The sequence below is a fragment of the Crotalus tigris genome, unplaced genomic scaffold, assembly GCF_016545835.1.
Source record: "Crotalus tigris isolate CLP2741 ecotype Arizona unplaced genomic scaffold, ASM1654583v1 scf7180000018691.1937549, whole genome shotgun sequence".
NCBI classification, from domain to species: Eukaryota; Metazoa; Chordata; class Lepidosauria; order Squamata; family Viperidae; genus Crotalus; species Crotalus tigris.
The window spans coordinates 136,778-157,185 of NW_024097150.1; the positions used below are offsets into that span (position 1 = coordinate 136,778).

Here is a 20,408-nt window from a genome sequence, read left to right on the forward strand (position 1 = left end):
AGAGGCACAAAGGAAGCTGCGGGCTACAAGGAAAACAGTATCCCTGCTCCCCAACTCAGCGTATTCCCAAGATCTCATTCAGGAAGAGAGAAGGCTCATCTGTCAACTGCTGGCACCTCACAACCATCCCTATCTTGCCAGCAGTTAACTGAGTCAAAGATTCCAGTAGGAGAACCTTTTTGAAGAGCTTTCCTTCAACTGTGTGGTAGTTAGTAACAGTTTCTTCAAGGAATCCTTTTTTCTAATTGTTTTCTTGTTCTTTTCCTAAACCAGCCTCAGTATGAGAAAACATCAATGCCAGCTCCATTTGCAGAGAGATCTTTGACCCAGTGTGAAAGGGAGCAAGTTAAGCTTGTATCAGTACAAAATAAGGAGCTACAGCTCAGTGAGTTTTTGAAAGAAATAGTAAACAAATCCAATGAAGATAAAAAGAAAATGGAAGAGAAGGTGAGTCTCACACTGATGCTATTGACTCATTTGATCTCTATAATACAAGCATACATTGCTTAGTCATGTACGCTGCATTATAGCCGGCAGATTTATTTACTGGATCTTTAGATCATTCACTAGGATAATTTTCCCATTTCGTATAATTGAGAGAAATGTTTTTTCTAGATTGCTTTATAGTGCCTTATATTTCCAGATAAAGATAACTGAAAATTAGTTTCAATGAAAACTGAAAATTAGTTTCAATGAAATCAGCTGGACAAATTGCTTATGACAAGTCTCATTAATTTAAGTGAGAGTTAAGTTGAAATGACTACTCTACATCCAACTCATTCTCTTGTAGGATAAAATGTATACATACTTCATGTTATTACCCTAATATAGAGGTCCCCAACCTTTTGGCCACCAGGAACCTGTTCCATGGAGAGACACTTTTCCTTGGACCGGAGAGGGCTTTGCTCATTTGCGCTGTCCGATTTCTGGCACGCCGCAGACTGGTGCCAATTTGCAGCCTGGGAGGGTTGGGGACCCCTGCCGTAATGTGCATACTTAATTCAGTTTCACCATTGTTTTTTCTGTCCTTTATTAAAGTTACCGTCAGATTTTGTTTTGTTTCAGATTATAGCCACCAGAGAAAGAAATACTTAAAGAGAAGTTATATCAGTCCTAATAAAATCATATATTTCAGCAAAATTCTCTACAGTTCTGCACAATGTGAAAATGAAGAAAATATTTGCTAAGCTTCTGCTAATTATGAAAATGGATAAAAATATGCAAAATAGTATTGTCCAATCTTATGAATCAAATTGTGCAGCCTATGGCCTTTAGCATTAAACGGTTTTGTATTTTAATGTTTTATTGATAGCTTTGTATCAATATATTCTGAAACAAATCAGTATAAACATTGAAACATACAAAGCTATCAATAAAAACATTAAAACAAAACTTTAATATATATGATTTTTTTCAATATAGATAAAAATAAATCAACAAAAGGATATAAAGTAAAAAAGGTTTTCTTTCACTTTTGATGCTGTTGTGAGCCACACAGTCATATTAGTGATGTGAACAGTTACACAAATTGAATAAATAAATAAAATTTTTAAATAGCTTTTGATAAAACCCATAATATTTTTCCATTAGCTTGCGGATCACTCTTGTTAGCATGACATTCGGTTATTCTGTTTCTAGTTTATATTTTTTTTTTTTAATGCATTTTTTTTAACTAGTAATCTCTACTACTTTTTATGATAATCAAAACTAATACAAGTTATATGACATTTTTAATGTGATTAGTGAACTTAAATAATAAGGTATGTAATGGGTGGTAATAGATACTAAATATAAGTATCTTTTGTCTTTGTAAAAAATGTTTTGTATTTATTTGAAGTGAATACATAATTCAGAAAACCATTAAGCATCAAAGCTATTTATGCAGGTTTTTTTAAATATTTTAGACATAGTGTACCAGCAGGAATAAAAATTATGCTACTTTGAAGAAGTTTTTTTTTTCCTGTTGAGGCAGGTAATCTCAGGAAGCAGAATTTAATTGGTCTCTAGAGTGCTGTTATTAATAAAACAAGACATAGTTTGGATAGACATGTAGGTAAATCCTGTAAAAATGTTTAATTATGGAAATATTACACTAAGCAAAAGTATGCAGTCTTTGAAAAAAAATCAACATTCTATTACATCCTTTCGCTAACATTATTTTTATTAAAATACTAAACAACCCTTGCCCCATTTCCTTATCAGATTCCTCCATGCCTTCTACAGTGACAGAATTTATAATACACTGCCTTTATGGGAAAAGTTAGAATAGATTCAGAAATGTATCTACCATGAAAATAGCCCATATTGAACTGTATAGCACAGTCAAACATCAGCCCGTGAAATATTTTGTGATCTGAAGTACCATATCTTAAACTGTTTTATGATTATTTTATATCATAAAATGCTTTAGAGTATATAGATTTGCCAAATTTCAATTCCATGGGAATCCTAACCCCCAGTTTTTGGACACATTCTGTAAGTTAGCCCATTTGAAGTATCTTGGTTCAAAAATTATTGTCCTGTGATGCACTTATTAGTTCAAGTTTACATTTTTAGTAACATATAAATAGATAATGCTGAAAATAATGGTGATTGAGCTTGAAAAATAAATCAACCTATTCTTTTTTTAATTGGTTTTTTACTTTACCTTTTACATCTATCCTTACCTTTTTTCTAGCTCAAAACCCGAGACAGGTACATAAGTAGCCTAAAAAAGAAATGCCAGAAAGAATTGGAACAAAATAAAGAGAAACAGAGACGAATTGAAACACTTGAAAAATACCTAGCTGATTTGCCAACACTGGATGATATTGAGAGGCAAAGTAAAGAGGTAATTGATGTGTTGTTTTGCTTTAAAAGCAGCTCATTCAAAGGTTTTGCTGAGTGATACATTTTAGTGCTTCCTACCTGCCCACAATGTACTCTGTATAGTTTCTACACTTTTAACAGAAATCCCTTTAACAATCAATTGTGTTCAGAATTATTGAATATACAGACATAAATCCAACAGTGTTCCTGTACTGGTCAATAGCCCACTGTTGGAACATCAGTTCCCAGTCTCTCCTGCAGCCTCCCAGTTCTGCTTTCCAGAAGTTATGTGAGACTTTTTTCAGAAGGAAGAAAGAGAAAATCTTAATGCACAAATAAAAATTGCTTGTTTAAAATGTTTGTTTAGCCTGTATGATTTTAGATTGACAGATAGATCACTTTGTATATGTGAGGGGGGGGGAATGGGTATGCACGCACGCACGCAAATGTGTTTAAGGAAAAATTAATTATGAAAAACGATATTAATCTTCAATTTTATAATAATCCAGTTGTCACGATACATATATTATCTTTAACATCTTGTATTCTTGGATTTAAGAAAATTAATCGGTGTGGGATTCTCATAATTACAGAATTAATTTTCAAGAAAAGCCCAACATAATCTGTTGGGATAATACAAAATAATTAGTTTTTTACATTATAAATTTACATTATAAAAATTGTTAAAAATGAGACTTCCCCCTATCCTTAAAATGAAACACTTTTAAATTAGATATGATAAAATGCCTTAAGGATTATTATATTAGAAAAAAACAGCAAACATGAAACATTTTACTTTTGCTATTTAATAATAGTACAGATCCCAGACAAAATTTTTAGTTGGATCTTTTGGATTTATAAATGCCTTAGGAAAGAAGAAATTAAAAAGAATAATGTTGAATTTTACAAACTTCAAAAACAATCAGCAATACTGGAAGTTGTATGCCTTATTCCTTGTCCCTAAGATGCTTTTTTTAAAAAGGCAACTGGACTTTCTGATTTTTCTTTAAGACATTTCGTTTCTCACCCATGAAGCTTCATCAGTTCTGCATTATCATTTGAGATCTTTATTATTTGTAAAAATGATGATTTCTAGACAATATTAAAAGTCAGTGCATGGGCGTGCTCCTTTAATTTGATAGCCTCTGCAGACTATTTTCTTTTACTTTGCATTTGTCTTTTTGAATTGTGCCAAGAGAAGAGATTTCATTCTTACAAGTCTATGGGGAAATCTCCCTCCCTCTCCTTCCAAGTCCTTGCAGATTTTTTTGGCAATCTTTTGGGAAGTGGTTTGGCTTCTTGGCTTCTTCCTAGGGCTGAGAGAGTGCTACAGTCTCCAAATGACCAAGACGTGTTTAAGGCAGGACTAGAATTCACAGCCTCTTTGATTTTTGTCTGATACCCTTAAACTTCCTGTTTTACAGCTACAGGGTCTTGAAGAAAAAAATAAGCAACTGAAAGCTACTATGGTTAAGCTAGAAAAGGAATTGGAAGAATCTAAGACACAATGTAAAGAAAAAGAATTGCAGCTTGTGTGCCAGAAGAAGAAAGAAAAAGAGTTGATAATTGCAGTGCAAAGGTATGGGTAACGGAATTGGTCGCCTTCTGGGTGTGCTGCTGCATATTAGGTATTTCCATCTAGTGGTCTGCTGATTCAATTCTAGTGGAGTTGGTAGAAACTTTTCTATATCACACAGAAGGCAGGGCAGCCACATATTAATGCTTTAAGCATTGAGTAAGCAGTGGGGTACCACAAGGTTCTGTCTTAGGCCCGGTACTATTCAATATCTTCATAGATGAGGGAATAGAAAGAGATCTCATCAAATTTGCAGATGACACTAAGCTGGCAGGAATAGCCAACATCCCAGAAAACAAGCTCAGAATCCAAAAAGATCTTGACAGACTTGAACAATGGGCCCTATCCAACAAAATGAAATTTAATGTGGAGAAAAGCCAAGTTTTACATCTGGGCAGGAAAAATCAAAAATATTACAGATTAGGAGAGACCTGGCTCAAAAACAGTAACTGTGAGAGGGACGTTGGAGTCCTTTTGGACGATCACTTAAATATAAGTCAGCAGTGTGCAGCAGCACCAAAAAAGCTAATACAATCCTTGGTTGTATAAACAGAGGCATAGAATCAAAATCATGTGAAATATTAGTACTGCTTTATAAAGTCTTAGTAAGGCCACATCTGGAATACTGCATCCAGTTTTGGTCACTACATTACAAAAAAGATGTTAAGACTTTGTAAAAAGTGCAAAGAAGAACAACTAAGATGATTAAGGGCCTGGAGACAAAAACCTATGAAGAACGGTTGCAGGAATTGGATATGGCCAGTCTAGAGAAAAGAAGGACTAGGGGTGACATGATGGCACTATTCCAGTATATGAGAGGCTGCCACAATGAGGAGGGAGTCAATTTATTTTCCAAAGCACCAGAAGGCAAGACAAGAAACAACAGATGGAAACTAATAAAGGAGAGAAGCAACCTGGAATTAAGGAGAAACTTCCTAACAGTGAGGACAAATAACCAGTGGAACAGCTTGCATTCAGAAATTGTAGGTACTTCATCACTCAAGGTTTTTAAAAAAAGATTGGACAGTCACTTGTCTGAAATGATATAGGGTCTCCTTGAGCAGAGGGCTGGATTAGAAGACCTCCAAGGTCCCTTTCAGCTCTATTCTGATTGCTTATGTATTATTGTGCTTTTAGGGAGGAAGGTGTGGAAAAGCTCTATTAAATAAATTATTTAATTCATTAGTTAAATGATTATTCATGATTGGCTTATGGTTTAAAACTGCTTCTCCAACCTATTGTCCTTTTAATATTTTATAATATCTCCTCCATCAGTGACAGGATGTGTGGCTATCTGATGCTAATTTTCCAGCTTAGTATAACTGGCAAAACTTCAGTGTTCACACACAGTGGCATAACAGTCCAAAAGATCTATCCTACAGAAGTTGGTAAACTTTCACCCATAGATGAAAAGCATCAAACCCAGGAAGAACTGTTCCCAGGCTTCTTCTATAGGGAATAAGGACTGCTTTTCTCTGTACACGTGACTGGAAAATTATTCCCTGTTTTGAATAAAGCAAAGTAGTTCTTTGTTTAGACATAAAAATTCAACTTCTCTGTCTGCAAAAAAAAAAAAAAAAAGAACTTGCTTCCCTCTGGACAAGAAAAAAAGTATTCCCTCCCACTGCAGTGAAATGGGACCATTTTCTCTACAGAGAAAATAAATTAAGAGTGGTAAGCTTCCTAGAAAAAAAAGTTATAAAATGAAGGGTTCCCCCCCCTCATTGGACAAGGCTTCATACCCACTTCTTTTACCTAGTGTGCTGATGATGTTGGAGGACAGTTTGACTCATGGCAACGTGAAAGTATTTATCTCTGCCTAACATCTTAAAGATTAACAAAAAAATATTAGGAAGAGTCTGAAGAATGCCATGAAACCCATTAAGAATTTCTTCTAATTTCCCTTCTGTACCTAATCTCTACAGATGATAAAGTCAGCTTGGAAAGTTGCATGTTTGTTAGTTTAGTTTCCTGAAAGAAACTTAACAGAATCCAAAAAATTAGCAATTTTAACTTCCGACAACAAAATTAACAATATGTGGCATCTTTAAAGCCTGAAAGACGTTTTATGAACTACCAGGTTTCATGTGGTATCATTTAGATGTCATTTGGAAACAATTGCAAAGGTATCTTAAAATAAGGCAATTGGAATCCCTTGTTTTACAAGGTTTTTTGAAAAAAACTGGCACAGAAATTAAAGGAAAAATTGGTAATTCTCTAGAACAGATAGTAACAAAAAATTACCTTAGTATTTCATTTTGAATATACTAAAGTATGGGCCACTTGAGTTCATGACCCTAAAAGATAGAAGAAACAAACAAACAGCTTGTTCAGTTGATGAAAGGTTAAATATTTAAGGATAGTTAGCCAAATCTCTGAGTGCATTGTTTCCATTTTACATTTGGTACCTCTTGTGTTTGTGAGAGTATAATCCACCGTGCTGGTTTTGTGTTCTCCTGAAAGTCTATACATATTTGAAGCACAGTCTTGTTTCTATTTTAAACCACAATTTTCATTGTGATAATATTTTCATCCTTGAAAAATTATAGTGTGAAAGTAAGATGCTTACCTGCTCTGGAACATTTGTATGTCATAGGGCTATTACATGGACAAGGTTTTTTTGGGAGGGAGGCATAATATTTAACCGATATGGGAAGAAACTGTGTGAGTTATCCATGTAATTTTTCTTGTCTTTGAATGGCAACTTTTCCCCTGACTTGTCCACTTGTTTGTTTTGCTGACCAAAATGTAAACGACAGCTTGCAACAGAAAGTAGAAAAATGTCTGGAAGATGGTGTCCGCCTTCCTATGTTGGACGCAAAACAACTTCAGAATGAAAATGAAAGCCTCAAAGAAAAAAATGAGAAGGCTTACAAGGTCAGTACATTAAAATGGCCATATGGTTGACTAAATATCAAGTGGATTCAGTTTTGATCTACATTGCTCTCATATTAGTTTTTCCTCTCTGTTACCATTAACAAGAAAAGAAGTACCAGCAAGTCTTTTACTCAGGATTACTGTGTGCTCAGATAGAGAGAGAGATTGAGAGTGGAAACAAATCAACGCAAGCCTATTGTTACTGACTTGCTGCTGTTAGCATTTATGTATTTATATAATATTGAATGGAAGATATTTTATTCCAACATTACTATCTTAATATTTATACATATATTTTCCTAAGAACTTAAGAATATCTCATCGGGATTGAGCCAGGCCCCATCTTCATCCAGCTTTCCCTCCATGCTTACAATTGTCCATGGATTCCTACTGTTTGCTTTCTGGCTTTAACTGGTTAGCAATTCATAATAGATAGGTCCTTCTTTCTCATGACCTCTGGAAAAGTTTACTGAAAAGCTGTTGAGGAATTTTGTCAAAGACTTCTTGAAGGTCAGGAATGCTAGCAAAGGAGCCAGCATGATTATTAGTATTCTCAAAAGCTCCAGACGGTTGGATACCTTGTGAAATCCATGCTGATTTTATTCAGCAATATTCTTTAGTTCTTTTCTGGTTATCATTTCTACCAATTTTCCAAGTGCATATATTAAGCTGACTGGAACTCCCCTGTGTCCCTTTTTAAAGACTAGTATTGCTTTCATTCCCTCCTCCTGTAAATGCCCTTCAGAACATTAACACTTCTAAGCAATTTCTCTGTGTTGTTAATTCCAAACATGATGTTGCAATATCTTTTAGAAGCATACGTCCTTCAAAAAGATACAGGAAACCAGAAACACAAATAAGAATATTATTACCTTCTTTTCCTCAACAGGTCATAGACAATCAACAAAATCGGATCACTGAGATATCTTTAGAGATACAGGTAATGCAATGTGATTTTCACAGGTTTCGTGTTTACCTTCTGCATCAAAAGAAAGCATTCTTATCATAAAAGGAAGCTGTGAATGCACTTCATAAACTAGCATTACGTTAGTTAGTGATATTTAAATAATCATTTATTTTGCTTCAGTCATTTAGCTTTCTGAACTGCAAGTCTAAAAATAAATCATACAAAGGAATAAATGCTATAACCTGGCCAGCTTGAACAGAAAAGGGTAACCTTATCATTACAGACCATTAGGACTTCTGTTGTGTCAGTGAAGTGAGGCTGGAATTTATTGGCTAATGTTGGTATGCAGCTGACTGCTGATTTATGACTAGCTGACTTGCCTAGAATGCCTTATGATACTGGGGGTAGAGTTTTTGCTGGAAGAGGGCAGGAAGATAGTTGCCAGTTTTACTCTGTTCATTTTCAGTAGTAAAAACCTCCCACATAACAGTAAAACAAATACACTTACAACTGATGCCTTAACAGTATATCTTTGCTGGTATTTCCACACTAGGTTTCCCTACAATTTTCTCTGCATTTTCATGCCTTTAGCTTGCTCTTTACAAAATATATATGTTAGTTTGTTCTTTTAAAAGAAACAAGAAAAGAAAACCAAGTAGTTTTGTCAAAAAAAAACATTACTTTAGCAGAAAACTTTGGGTATAGTCACAGGCAGGAAAAATACTCTGATCATAAAGTGGTTTTTTTCTGGCAAAAGGGGTTTGTGAGAACTTATCATTTTTGAATGTGAGAAATTGTTGCCTTGCTGTCAAAAAATTGGATTACTTAGCTTATTAACAGTGGTCATATATTATATAAAATGAAAAACCACCACAATTTATCTAGTATCAGTGAATTTTTTCTGATCAACTGTTACATGCATAGAATTGTCATGTAGGAGCATCATGACTTAATGAGGATGGTATTGAAGTGGTTGAAATTGATGATACTTAGACAAATTGAAGACACGGGTTATTGCTTTTCTGCACTAAAACTTGAATATTGATTGACATGATAATAGTACTATGTAGACTTTGAGATTTTAAATTGTTTTACTAAGACTTTATACAATTTGAATATGATTTCTAGTTCTGTGTGTCATAATATTAAGCAGAAAATTATCCAACTGCAGATACAGGAAGAGCAAAGGAAGGATGGACCTTATAAAAAAACTAATCAAAAAAAGAAGAAAGGAATTAACATTTTATAGGAGGCAGATATATTTCATGTTTCTTTCTCTTTTTGAGGAGCGTTGAAAGCTGGACTCTTGAGATTTCCCCCCAGTTCAAATTCTGCCTTGTTGCTGGGCTCTATGCAGGGATGTGAAAAAATGTTGGCTGTACTTGACAATCCTTGTGCAATCCAGGCTATTTGTTGTTCAGGATGGATGCCAAATTTGATGCTTTCAAAGCCAGAAAAGATCTTTGACATGAAATAGCTATAGACCTGGCAGTTGGGCTTCTGTCCCAAAGTATTCAGTAGTGTGAGGCTTTATCAAATCTTTACTAAGGGAAGACAAAACATTAAAAAATTCTATTAGACTGCTAGATTAGATTATATTTATAGAAAATTCATACTGGTTCTTGTTAAAAATAGAATGTTTGGAACAGAGTTTGTTGATCAGTAATTTTAGTTGCAGGGCAGTAGAATTCTGTTTTAAGTTCCTAGTCATTATATTTTGCAACTAATTTTATCCTTTGTCAGATGTACAGTCTGAACGGATGATGATCTGTCCCTCCAATCCAGTAATCATATTTTTCAGAGATGATTAACAACGCACTAAACTTACAGGGAAAAGGGTCAGCTCTGTTCTGACAAGGCTGTTGCAAAGTTGTATTAAGGCAACATGCTAGGTGGAAAGGAATTTAGTCCTCTTTCATTCATAGTACAGCTGGACCTTCTTATCTACAACTCTGTGTATCTGCAGTTGATAAATAAAATGGATAAATCTTGTTTCTCCATGGCAAGTTCCAACTGCTGACAGGTGGGGGGAGGTCTAGTCCAAAGCTCCTTTATGTTTTCACCTCTCCAGTTTTAACATCTACATGGAATTGCTAGCTGAGGTCATCCGTCAGCACGGCATCAGGTACCATCAGTATGTTTATGACATACAGTGTACATTTTGACCTGTGGTCAATCAAGTGATGCCGTTAAAATCTTGTCCCAATGATTGGAAAGGTTTCAGGTCTGGATGTGTAGGATCAGGCCTAAACTGACAAGACTGACTAGATATGGGTACTGATTCTTCCACTGCTGATGATTTTTCATATCTGGCTTTGAATGAAGTTAAGCTACTCTTAACAAAACTGGAGTACAATTTGGGAATCCTCCTTTTTCCAGCATTCCTACTGGAAAAGTGGGTGGCATCTGTGATCAGAACATCCTTTTGTATAGGTCTATCTGTTGCACTAATTGCACTCTTTCCAAGACTGGGAATCCCTTCTCAAGGTCACTCATGTTGATTATTCAATGCACTTCATTCAGGACTGCCTTTGAAACCCACTAGAAACTAAAACTGGGTCAGACTATAACAGGAGCCGTTATGAGTATGCCTATGTAACAACTTTGTTACATGAGCCAAAATGGCTTCTAGTGAGTTTTCATATGCAACTTGCGGGTGCTGGTTATCACTTACAAAGGCCTTCATGGATATAGGGGATGTCTATCTGAGAGATATTCTGGCTCTTGTAATGACTGCCCAATCTATTCTATCCAATTGGCACACTTTGAGTTCCATATATTAACCAATGTCATTTGATTGGACATAGGAAGTATATCTTCTCTGTTACGGTGCCTGGAATAGCATCCTGCCAGAGGATTGGACTGCCCTTAACCTGCAAGTCTTTAAACAATCTCTGAAAACCTGATTTTTGTCCTGAAGCTCTGGGATAATATGTCTGGCCATCTGAGATGCAATGTCTGTTTCAGTTTCAATTATTTCAGTTTCTATAAAAGAATTTAGAAATGGAGCTATTCAAGAGCTCCTAAAGATGGGCATGGACGAGCAATTATACAATCTGGAGATTGAAGTAAAGGTGAGGGAGAAACTTAACCTTGCCTTGAGCTTTTTTAGGGTAAGGTATAAAAGGCTGGAAAAGCTTATAAGATTCAGGTAGGCCAGGTTTGAAAAAGGTACCAGATTCCAAAAGATTCTAGCTATGCTACTTTATTGTAGTAAGGGGTAACAGAATCTTGAAAGTCGGCACCTGTTTTCAAGCATTATCTCTATTTTTAATCTGTACGCTTCCCAGAACCTGTATTGAGTTGGGCAAACTTATATAGGTAAATAAATAAAATCAGTTACTCAGTCCAGAATTTATTATTTGTGGTGAACAACTTTGTATATCTACAATTGTTGCTGCATGGCTCTGATCCGTTCATTGTTTTGTACAGTGCAGAAGTAAGCATTGAACTCTCCCCTGCCCCCAAATTAATTTGCCAGTTCTGACCTTATATGGTCACCTTCCTGCATGTTACCATCTCCACATTAAAAATGAGGGTTCTGCTGAGAGAAGCAGTAATTGTTCACACAAAATATTGCTGTTGAGCATGAAGGTAAAGTTAGCAAGTTGAACAGTCAAGCTGCTAACCAAAGAAAGTGCCACCATTGCAAAGATAACTATTCCCATCACAAGAAAGAGTTATGAGACAGCAACACCAACATGTTCCCATAGCTTTTAAGAGGAGGTAATTGATGAATGTTCCAATGATTTTTTATTTTGATTTTTTGCCAGAGGCCAAAAGGAGTTGTAGTTCTGCTAAACTCCAATATTAGAGTGAAGGAAATCCACTGCTTTTTTACTTTTTATTTATTTTAAATAAAGTACAGTTTATTTTTTTAATAATATCTTTACTTATTGTTCTTTATTCAAAATAAAGACTTGAGGAAAAGAAGATATGGTACCTTTAGTTCTGTAATTTCTTTTATTTCTAGTGATTTGGCAACCTATTCCAGGGGCTATAGAAGCTATATGCTTATTCTCATAGGCTCCATGTCTTGTTACCTATAGCCAGTGGTAAGATTCAGATAATTTAACAACTGGTTCTCTGCAGGGGGGAAGAGGGGAGGGCATTGCCACGAGGCAGGTGGGGGAGGGGGGAGCTGTCCCATGCACCCTGCAACCACTTACCATGCTGAGGGGCTCCCGCAGCCAGGCCTACCATGCCCCAGTACCTATCACACCTCACCTGTTTGGTAATGACTTCTCCCGCTTTCTCCTTCCTCCTCCTTTGAACAGCCCTTCACTCTCGTTGCTGCTTTTTCAGTCCCAGAGTTTGTGCAGAGGGTCTTTGGAAATGAAGCTCTGCAGCGATCGGGTGGGATGGGAATGATTCTCTTCATTTTTGGACCGGCTCCAAAATGGGCTGGAGGGAATGGCCCAAGGACTCCGATGTGGCTTTGCATCAAGCAAGGGGATTGGAGGCACGTGAATGCGTGCTAGTCTGGCGTCTCAAAAAATCGGGGTTTTTTCCCCATTCTGGATTTTCGCTGCCATAATGTTTAACTTTCTTTACTTGATGCAGAATGTGGATCCTTCCAGTTCTGCATCAAGTAAACTTTTAAAGAAAGTTAAACAGTCTGGCAGAGAAAATCCAGGAGCGGGGAAAAAAAAACCCATTTCTTTGAGATGCCAGACTAGTATGAATTCACGTGCCTCCAATCCCTTTGCTTGCTGCAAATCCAGATTGCAGCAAGCAAGGGATTGGAGGCACGTGAATGCACACTAGTCTGGCCATTTCGGAGGCAGTTCCCCGAATTCAAGAAAAAATAAGGTATTGGTTCTGCCGAACTGGTGCGAACCGGCTGAATCCCACCACTGCCTATGGCTTTGTTGATGGTTATATGTTGGAATGTTGAAGTGTAACCTATATATAGTTGAAGTACAAAGCTGTACTTTGAATGAGTTCCACCTCCACTTCAAAATAAGGATGTGATCTAAAGAAAATCAACTGTTATATATCATTGCGTTCCTTAGAATTCAGCACTTTTTTTTAATATGTGAAACAGTTCAGCACAAGAAAGTGCTCCTTTTGGTCTATAAGCAGATATATTTTCCTATCCTAAGCAATCAGTGGTCAGGCAGCAGTAGCTCCCCCCCTCAGAAACTAGAGAGCAGACAAATGACAAATGATGACTGAACATGAAATGACTGGAATTGACAGTTTTGTTAGCTAACAGCCTTTGAAGCACCAGAGGATAGATATCTTCTCTAAACATTTTTGTCTTTCCCTATAAAGGGAGATAGATGCTTTGGCAAACTTAATGCAGAATTCCTCTAAATCTCTTCCTGTCAAGATCAGACTAAGAAGGAGCTTTTAATTCACTGGAACTGACAAGCAGAGGGTATCTGATCCAGTGGAGAAATAAACTTTCTGAATCTATTCTTATAGTATAATCATCCAACTGTTGTCCAAGGAATGTCTCTCTTCTTCCTCCAGTCCTTTATAAACCTGAAAGTAATAGATTAAAATGCCCATATTAGGGGATCTGGTAATCTTGAGATGGCTGTAAATATATTGATTCTTGTTTCCGCAAATTTTGAAAAAAAAGTATTTATTTTCCCCTGATCAGCATGTCAGATGTTATGGGCGTAGTTCAGTCCATCGTTTAGTAACAGCTGCCTAGAGATTAAGCAAAGTCTTATAATGGCCCTCAGTTTGCTTTTAAAAGATTCTGAAAACGTTGCTCTTTAGAAGAAGGATTTTAGCAAAACATACTATTGGATACTTTTATTTTTATTTTTGCATTGAAAGTTAGACAAAGGATTAAATCAAAATCACTGAGATGCCAATTTTCTAGTTTGGCCAGTACTGTAAGGCTTCCAGGTCAACCATTTCATTGGATTGACTCATAATTACTTGGCAATAGCAAATTCAAATAGTGACTCTTTATATTACTTTCTCTGTTTTTTTCTCTGAATGTTTTTGTTAAATTTTGGTGGGCAAAAGAAAACATCAGTAGATCCACAAGAAATGACATTTAGTTAGCATGACAAACTCTGGAATGCATGGTGGTGCAGTTGCTGAGTTCTGTTTATTTTTCCTTTAAGAAGGAGAATCTAAGGGAAATTGTTCTCCTTGTTGATGGTAAAGTGCATTGCTGAGCAAAGGCTGAACCTAAATAGCCACCATTCCTGCAGTAGCAGGGAAGAGAGTCATAAGCAGATTTTTCACTGGAGTTCTGAATATTTTCATTATCAAATACTAATCAACAAGGAAAATACAGTACTGAAAATTTTGAATTGATTTATTTAAACAACATAAGTAAAGGTTAATTTTTCCATTTCCCCCCAGTCTATGCAAGAAAAGCTTTTAGAAGGAAATCTGACAATTCAGAAACAAAAAAATGAACTTGAAGAAAAGGAAAAGAGTGTACAGCAGTTAAAGGAGGTACTTCTTGAAGTAAGTTTCTGAGATTATCCTCTGAATTAAATTTACCCGTCGGCCTTTTCCATGTATTGTGAGTGAACTGTGAAATAATTTCCCAACTTGCGATTAAGTTCAAGTGCTTTTTTAAAAACCTCAGTACTAGACAGGAACCAAATACATTAGTGAACATTTTACTATAATTGGGAATGTCTCTGGTGGACCAGTAGCTAGTGGTGACAGATTGATTTGCTATCTCAGATAAACAAAAACCTGCATGGTTTCAGTCCTCACATTTTCAGTCAGAAGAGAGATTTGGACAGTTTTATTAATAATTGTTTGCTTCAATTATCATTCAATTATCATTTGACAGTGTAGGAGCTCCTCTTGCTTATAATAAAATGCCAAGTATTGAAACTTACATTGTGCAGCAGAACATTTTTCATTTATAGACTAGGATCTAAAGTACTACACTGCTAAGCTTATATACCCAAAGAGGCTTTTGTTTTCAGGATCCTAAAATGTAGCCCAGATTTATAATGATGATGATGATGATGATGATGATGATGATGATGATGATGATGAAGAAGAAGAAGAAGAAGAAGAAGAAGAAGAAGAACAATGATGAAGATGCACTGAAATTAGTATATCAGGAAGGCTTACTGACTACTGGAGAGACCAAACTGGCCTACAAGAAAGACCAAATGAAGAACAGAATAGAGGCATGGGAAGACAAAGCACTACATGGCCAATACATTAAAAAAATAGCTGGGAAAGCAGATAATAACAAGACCTGGCAATGGCTAAGAGCAGGAAAATTGAAGAAAGAGACCGAGGGACTAATTCTGGCTGCACAAGACCAAGCCTTAAGGACAAATGCATATAAAGTCAAAATTGAGAAGACAGCAACAGACAGTAAGTGCCGCCTATGCAAAGAAGCTGAAGAAACAGTGGACCACTTGGTAAGCTGTTGCAAGAAGATTGCACAGACTGATTACAAGCAGCAGCATGACAAAGTAGCAACAATGGTGCATTGGAAGATCTGCAAAAAATATCATTTGCCTGTAAGCAAAAACTGGTGGGATCATAAAATAGAGAAAGTCATAGAAAATGATAAAATTAAACTGCTCTGGGACTTCAGAATTCAAACAGACAAGCACCTGCAACATAACACCCCAGACTTAACAATTGTCGATAAGAAAGACAAAAAAGTCTGGATAGTGACGTGGCAGTGCCTGGAGACAGCAGAATAGACGAGAAAGAACTGGAGAAGATAACAAAATACAAAGACCTACAAATAGAAATAGAAAGACTGTGGCAAAAGCAAGCAAGGGTAGTACCAATAGTGCATAGGCTCCTTGGGTGCAATCCCAAAACAACTGGAGCACCACTTGAACACCATTGGCATTGACAAATTCGCTATTAGTCAATTGCAAAAGGCGGCCTTACTAGGAACTGCTTCCATCCTGCGACGATATCTGTAATACCATCAAACATCCACATCTGCCTATCCCAGGTCCTGGGTAAGGACTCGATAGGTAGACAAAATGCCAAATCCAGTCTGAACATCTGGCTGACTGTGCGATGATCCATATATAGTAGTAGTAGTAGTAAAGTTGGAAGGGACCTTGGAGGTCATCTAGTCCAACCCCCTGCTAGGCAGGAAACCCTATACCATTTCAGACAAATGGCTGTCCCGTCTCTTCTTAAAAACTTCCAGTGTTGAGCATTCACCGCTTCTGGAGGCAGGTTGTTCCACTGGTTAATTGTTCTAACTGTCAGGAAGTTTCTCCTTAGTTCTAGGTTTATGGCAGCCCCTGAGATGTTGGAACACTGCTATCATGTCCCCCCTCGTCCTTTTCTTCATTAAACTAGGTATACCCAATTCCAGCAACCATTCTTTATATGTTTTAGCCTCCAGTCCCCTAATCATCTTTGTTGCTCTTCTCTGTACTCTTTCTAGAGTCTCAACATCTTTTTTACATCGTGGTGACCAAAACTGGATGCAGTATTCCAAGTGTGGCCTTACCAAGGCATTGTAAAGTGGTATTAATACTTCACGTGATCTTGAGTCTATGCCTCTGTTAATGCAGCCTAGCACTGTGTTGGCTTTTTTGGCAGCTGCAGCACACTGCTGGCCCATATTTAAATGATTATCCACTAGGACTCTGAGGTCCCTCTCACAGTTACTACTATTGCTACTATTTTAGCCTCTCTTCTCCAGTTTGTGCAGAACAAGAAGGATGTACAGGTAGTGTTCACATAAACAGTGGTAATTGGGATTGCCAACTTCGTCACTAAGCAAACAGTTGTAAAGCATGATGCCACATGACTGCACTGATTTACAGCATCAATTGCATCAGTTCCAGATGTCATTCTTAAGGGAAAACTGTGAAATGTTAGATGTGATATCACTTGATTGCCATTTGCAACCTCCTGCCAATTTCCCCATTGACTTTGCTTGTTGGAAGCCAGCAATGAAGGTTAGAAATGGTGATCGTAGGTCTTCAGGATGGTGCAACCATTGTAATTACAATTCTGTTGTTAGGTGCCTGGATTATGATCACATGACCATGGGAATACTTCAATGGCCACTACTACAAGGACTGGTCATAAATCTCCTTGTTCAACATGTCGTAACTTTGAACAATCTCTGAACAGGTTGTCATTAGAAAAGGTCTATCTGTAATTTGATTATCTGAGATAATAAAAATATGTTAGATCATCAACTGACTAATATGTAACAATGTAGATATCTATCATAACATGTTAACGTGAGGTCCACCACTCTGGCCTTCCATTTCCCCACAGTTTTCTTATCAGATACCAGACATCTGGTTCATGCCCCTGAATGCAGAGTTTCTTCAAAATAAAATACAAGCAAACTCTTTTTCAGATGCCTATCTTCCATTAGAATTTTTCTGAAAATAAACCAATTGAATAAAATAATTTTTGTTCTTTTATTTTCATCTTGTTTTAATGAAGAACCAAAGATTTATGGAAGAAAATGAACGTTTAAGAGAACAGATTCGTCTGATGGAGCAGTCCAGACAACCGGTGGCTGAAAAGTTACCTGTGGCAGATCAGTTATTCATTGAGATGTCTCACTGTCTGTTTGACTTGAAAGCACTTTGCAGTATTCTTACTCACAGAGCTCAGGGCAAAGAACCTAACCTGTCCTTGCTGCTCGGAATCCAATGTAAGTAATGTGGACAGAAATGCCTACTGTTCCTTTTAGCACTGAGTAGATCTGGGAAAGGAAAATCTAGGGATGTTAGTAAGAGAGGAGGAATAGGAGGCTCCAGACTGATGTACATTTTTTGACTTAGGGAAACTACTAATAAATACATAAACTACTAATAAATTTGGAATAGGAAAAACAGGTATATAGTATATGTGAAAGGCTTATTTTCTACAACTGTAATTCAGAAATGTACAGTTATGTTTGAGAATTAAATTTAATCTTCTTATGATATTGGGCTCCCTGCAGCTTTTCTATAGTATAGTTGTATGATGTTTGTGGTCTCCAAGCAGCCATGAAGTCATGCTGAAAATTGGTTCTTTGAAACAGGCAGCCTGTGGCACTACTGCTAGATTTTTACCTCAGAGTATCATGCTGTCATTTTAGTTCCTTTAAAAGCCTGAGGAGCAAGACATTCTAGTATTTTCAGTTGAATAAGTAGAACACTCCAATTTCCCCAAAATAAACTTTATTAGGACCTCATTTCTTTATGCTAGCTGGGGTCTCATATGTTCTGGTGACTGCCTGAACTGGTTATTATTGTCAGTTTTTCTCAAGTTAACTTCTAATTCTGGCAGAAAATAAAAACAACCCCTACTAGAGAATATTCTTTGATCAAATTTGCTTCCCTAAGAACTCATCTCTTCTATCCACATTCTATTTTTAGTAGGCAGAAAATATAAAACCAAGATGCTGACTTTCTTCTCTATACCATGTGTAATTTTAAAGTGATCATAACAACACGCATTTTGTCAAGAAAGTGAAACATTCACACTTTTTTCTAGAGCACAGCAGAGTTAGGTCATTAGGTCATTTATAATAGTATGTTTTGAACTAGTGACTTTTTAAACTTCTAGCCGTGGTTCTTTTTTAACAGCAATGAACTGTTCCTCTGAAGATGAGAAGCACCATAGCACAGAAAGTCTCTCGAAGAAGCTAACAGAGGTTTGTCAGTTACGGAAAGATATTGATGAACTGAGGACTATAATTTCAGACTGCTATGCTCAGGACATGGGAGAAAATTGCATTACACAGTGATGACACCTTGGCCTCATACTAACAACTAAGTTATTAAATGCTGCTCTGGTTTTAGTTCCTCATATTTCTGTTACAAACAATACTGGAAAGCAAATGCTGTGCCAGCTGAAAAGGTTTCATATGTTTGTGCATAGTTGATGCAGGTAATACGATCGTCTATCGAAGAGATTTTGTGCTGCGGGGAAAAATCTAATTTCTTTAAAACTACTGAATGTAGGTCAAAGCTGTGAATAATGTTCTTTTGAAAATGTTTTTTATTTCTTTTGTTATGCTGATAAAAGAAAATACAATGTTTCCTGGAGTAAAAACGGAATTACCAGAAGAGGGCACTATAACAGTGGTTCATCAAGCTTTTAGGATAGAAGATCAGGCCTGAGAATCTTCATGACAAAGGCAGTTGGATGTGCTTGGTTATTTGAACGCCAGGTATTAGAACTGTGGATGAAGATATAGAGTCCTAACAAAGATTTTTTTTCTTTTTTTCTTTTTTCTTTTTTTTTTGGATGAAGAGAGTACTGATGGTTTGGGCCGTTAGGTAAAAATTATATGCTCTTTAAGGGTTGCATTCCACGTTTGATTATTGTTTTATTCTGCAGTTCTTGTGTAATGCAAAGGGGAAAAAAAGATGAAAAAACATTCACATTTCAGGAAGGGATTCAGACTTAGAATTTAGTCACCAACTATTAAGCTCTTTTGCATTAATTAGGTTGGGCAAAATGGTTTAGATAAAATATTTTTTTAAAAAATCAAAAACATTAAGTGATATTTTCATATGTGTGTGCGCGTGTGTGTCCCTAATAACTATAAAAATACGAATCCCAGGCGTATCTGTACAATAATAGAAAATCCTCGAATTCTGGGAAGGATATAAACCAGCTGTTTATTGTTAAAAACTAAAACAATAAAAACAACTATTTACAATACTAAAAGCAACCTAAGCTTTTGCTGGTCCGCTGCCAGCGTCATCAGAGTGAGTGTCGGGGTGGGGAGTTTTCTTATAAACCTTGCTAACTCAGTTTCTTGCCCATTGACCGTGTGATAGGGCCGTCCGTCCTAACTGACCGTAATTGCCTCAGTTGTCCCGCCTTCCCTTGTTTGCGTTCCAATTTCACAGCCTTCTTTCTTCCCATTGTTTCTTTTTCCATCCTTGTCGATCCCATCTTTCCTAATGTTATTGCTGCCGTTATATCTTCTGATGCCCCCCCCCCGTGATCATTCTTGGCTGCACATATTGTAGATACCTTTCCGTTGCTGCTCCCCCCCTTTTTTCCCGTTCGTCCACCTGCTGCTCTTGCCTTCTGCTGCTTATCCCTATCGGCCCTGTTCCCTCTGGTTTCCCTTCACGCTTGGGTGTGTGCGCATACAGTAGTATCCTGTCCCACTCTCTCCATATTGGATCAGCTGGAGTGACTGCCGAAACGCTCCCAGATTCACTCTGTCATCCGCGCCCAGCAGATGGCTCCCCGTGTGTGGGTATACACGTGTGCCGCGGCGTTCTCCCCTCCTGCCTCGCCCCTATCTGATCAGCTGATGTTCTTACAGGAGTATTTGCGGCA

The 20,408-nt window shown here is 36.9% G+C and overlaps 1 protein-coding gene across 3 annotated transcripts in view; it reads left to right on the top strand.

Moving 5' to 3' along the window:
- Nucleotides 1-19,826, top strand: part of CEP85L (centrosomal protein 85 like) — a 122,899-nt gene extending 103,073 nt beyond the window's left edge. For 2 of the 3 annotated variants that reach the window (XM_039355476.1, XM_039355474.1), the window contains exons 7-14: nucleotides 274-447; nucleotides 2,678-2,830; nucleotides 4,233-4,387; nucleotides 7,144-7,261; nucleotides 8,151-8,201; nucleotides 14,502-14,609; nucleotides 17,559-17,772; nucleotides 18,692-19,826. In XM_039355476.1, coding sequence (XP_039211410.1) covers nucleotides 274-447; nucleotides 2,678-2,830; nucleotides 4,233-4,387; nucleotides 7,144-7,261; nucleotides 8,151-8,201; nucleotides 14,502-14,609; nucleotides 17,559-17,772; nucleotides 18,692-18,852 — 1,134 coding nt within the window. In that variant the 3' untranslated portion in view covers nucleotides 18,853-19,826. The remainder of the gene's footprint in view (nucleotides 1-273; nucleotides 448-2,677; nucleotides 2,831-4,232; nucleotides 4,388-7,143; nucleotides 7,262-8,150; nucleotides 8,202-14,501; nucleotides 14,610-17,558; nucleotides 17,773-18,691) is intronic. The other variant, XM_039355477.1, reaches the window with a different exon arrangement.
- Nucleotides 19,827-20,408: the final 582 nt, after the last annotated feature.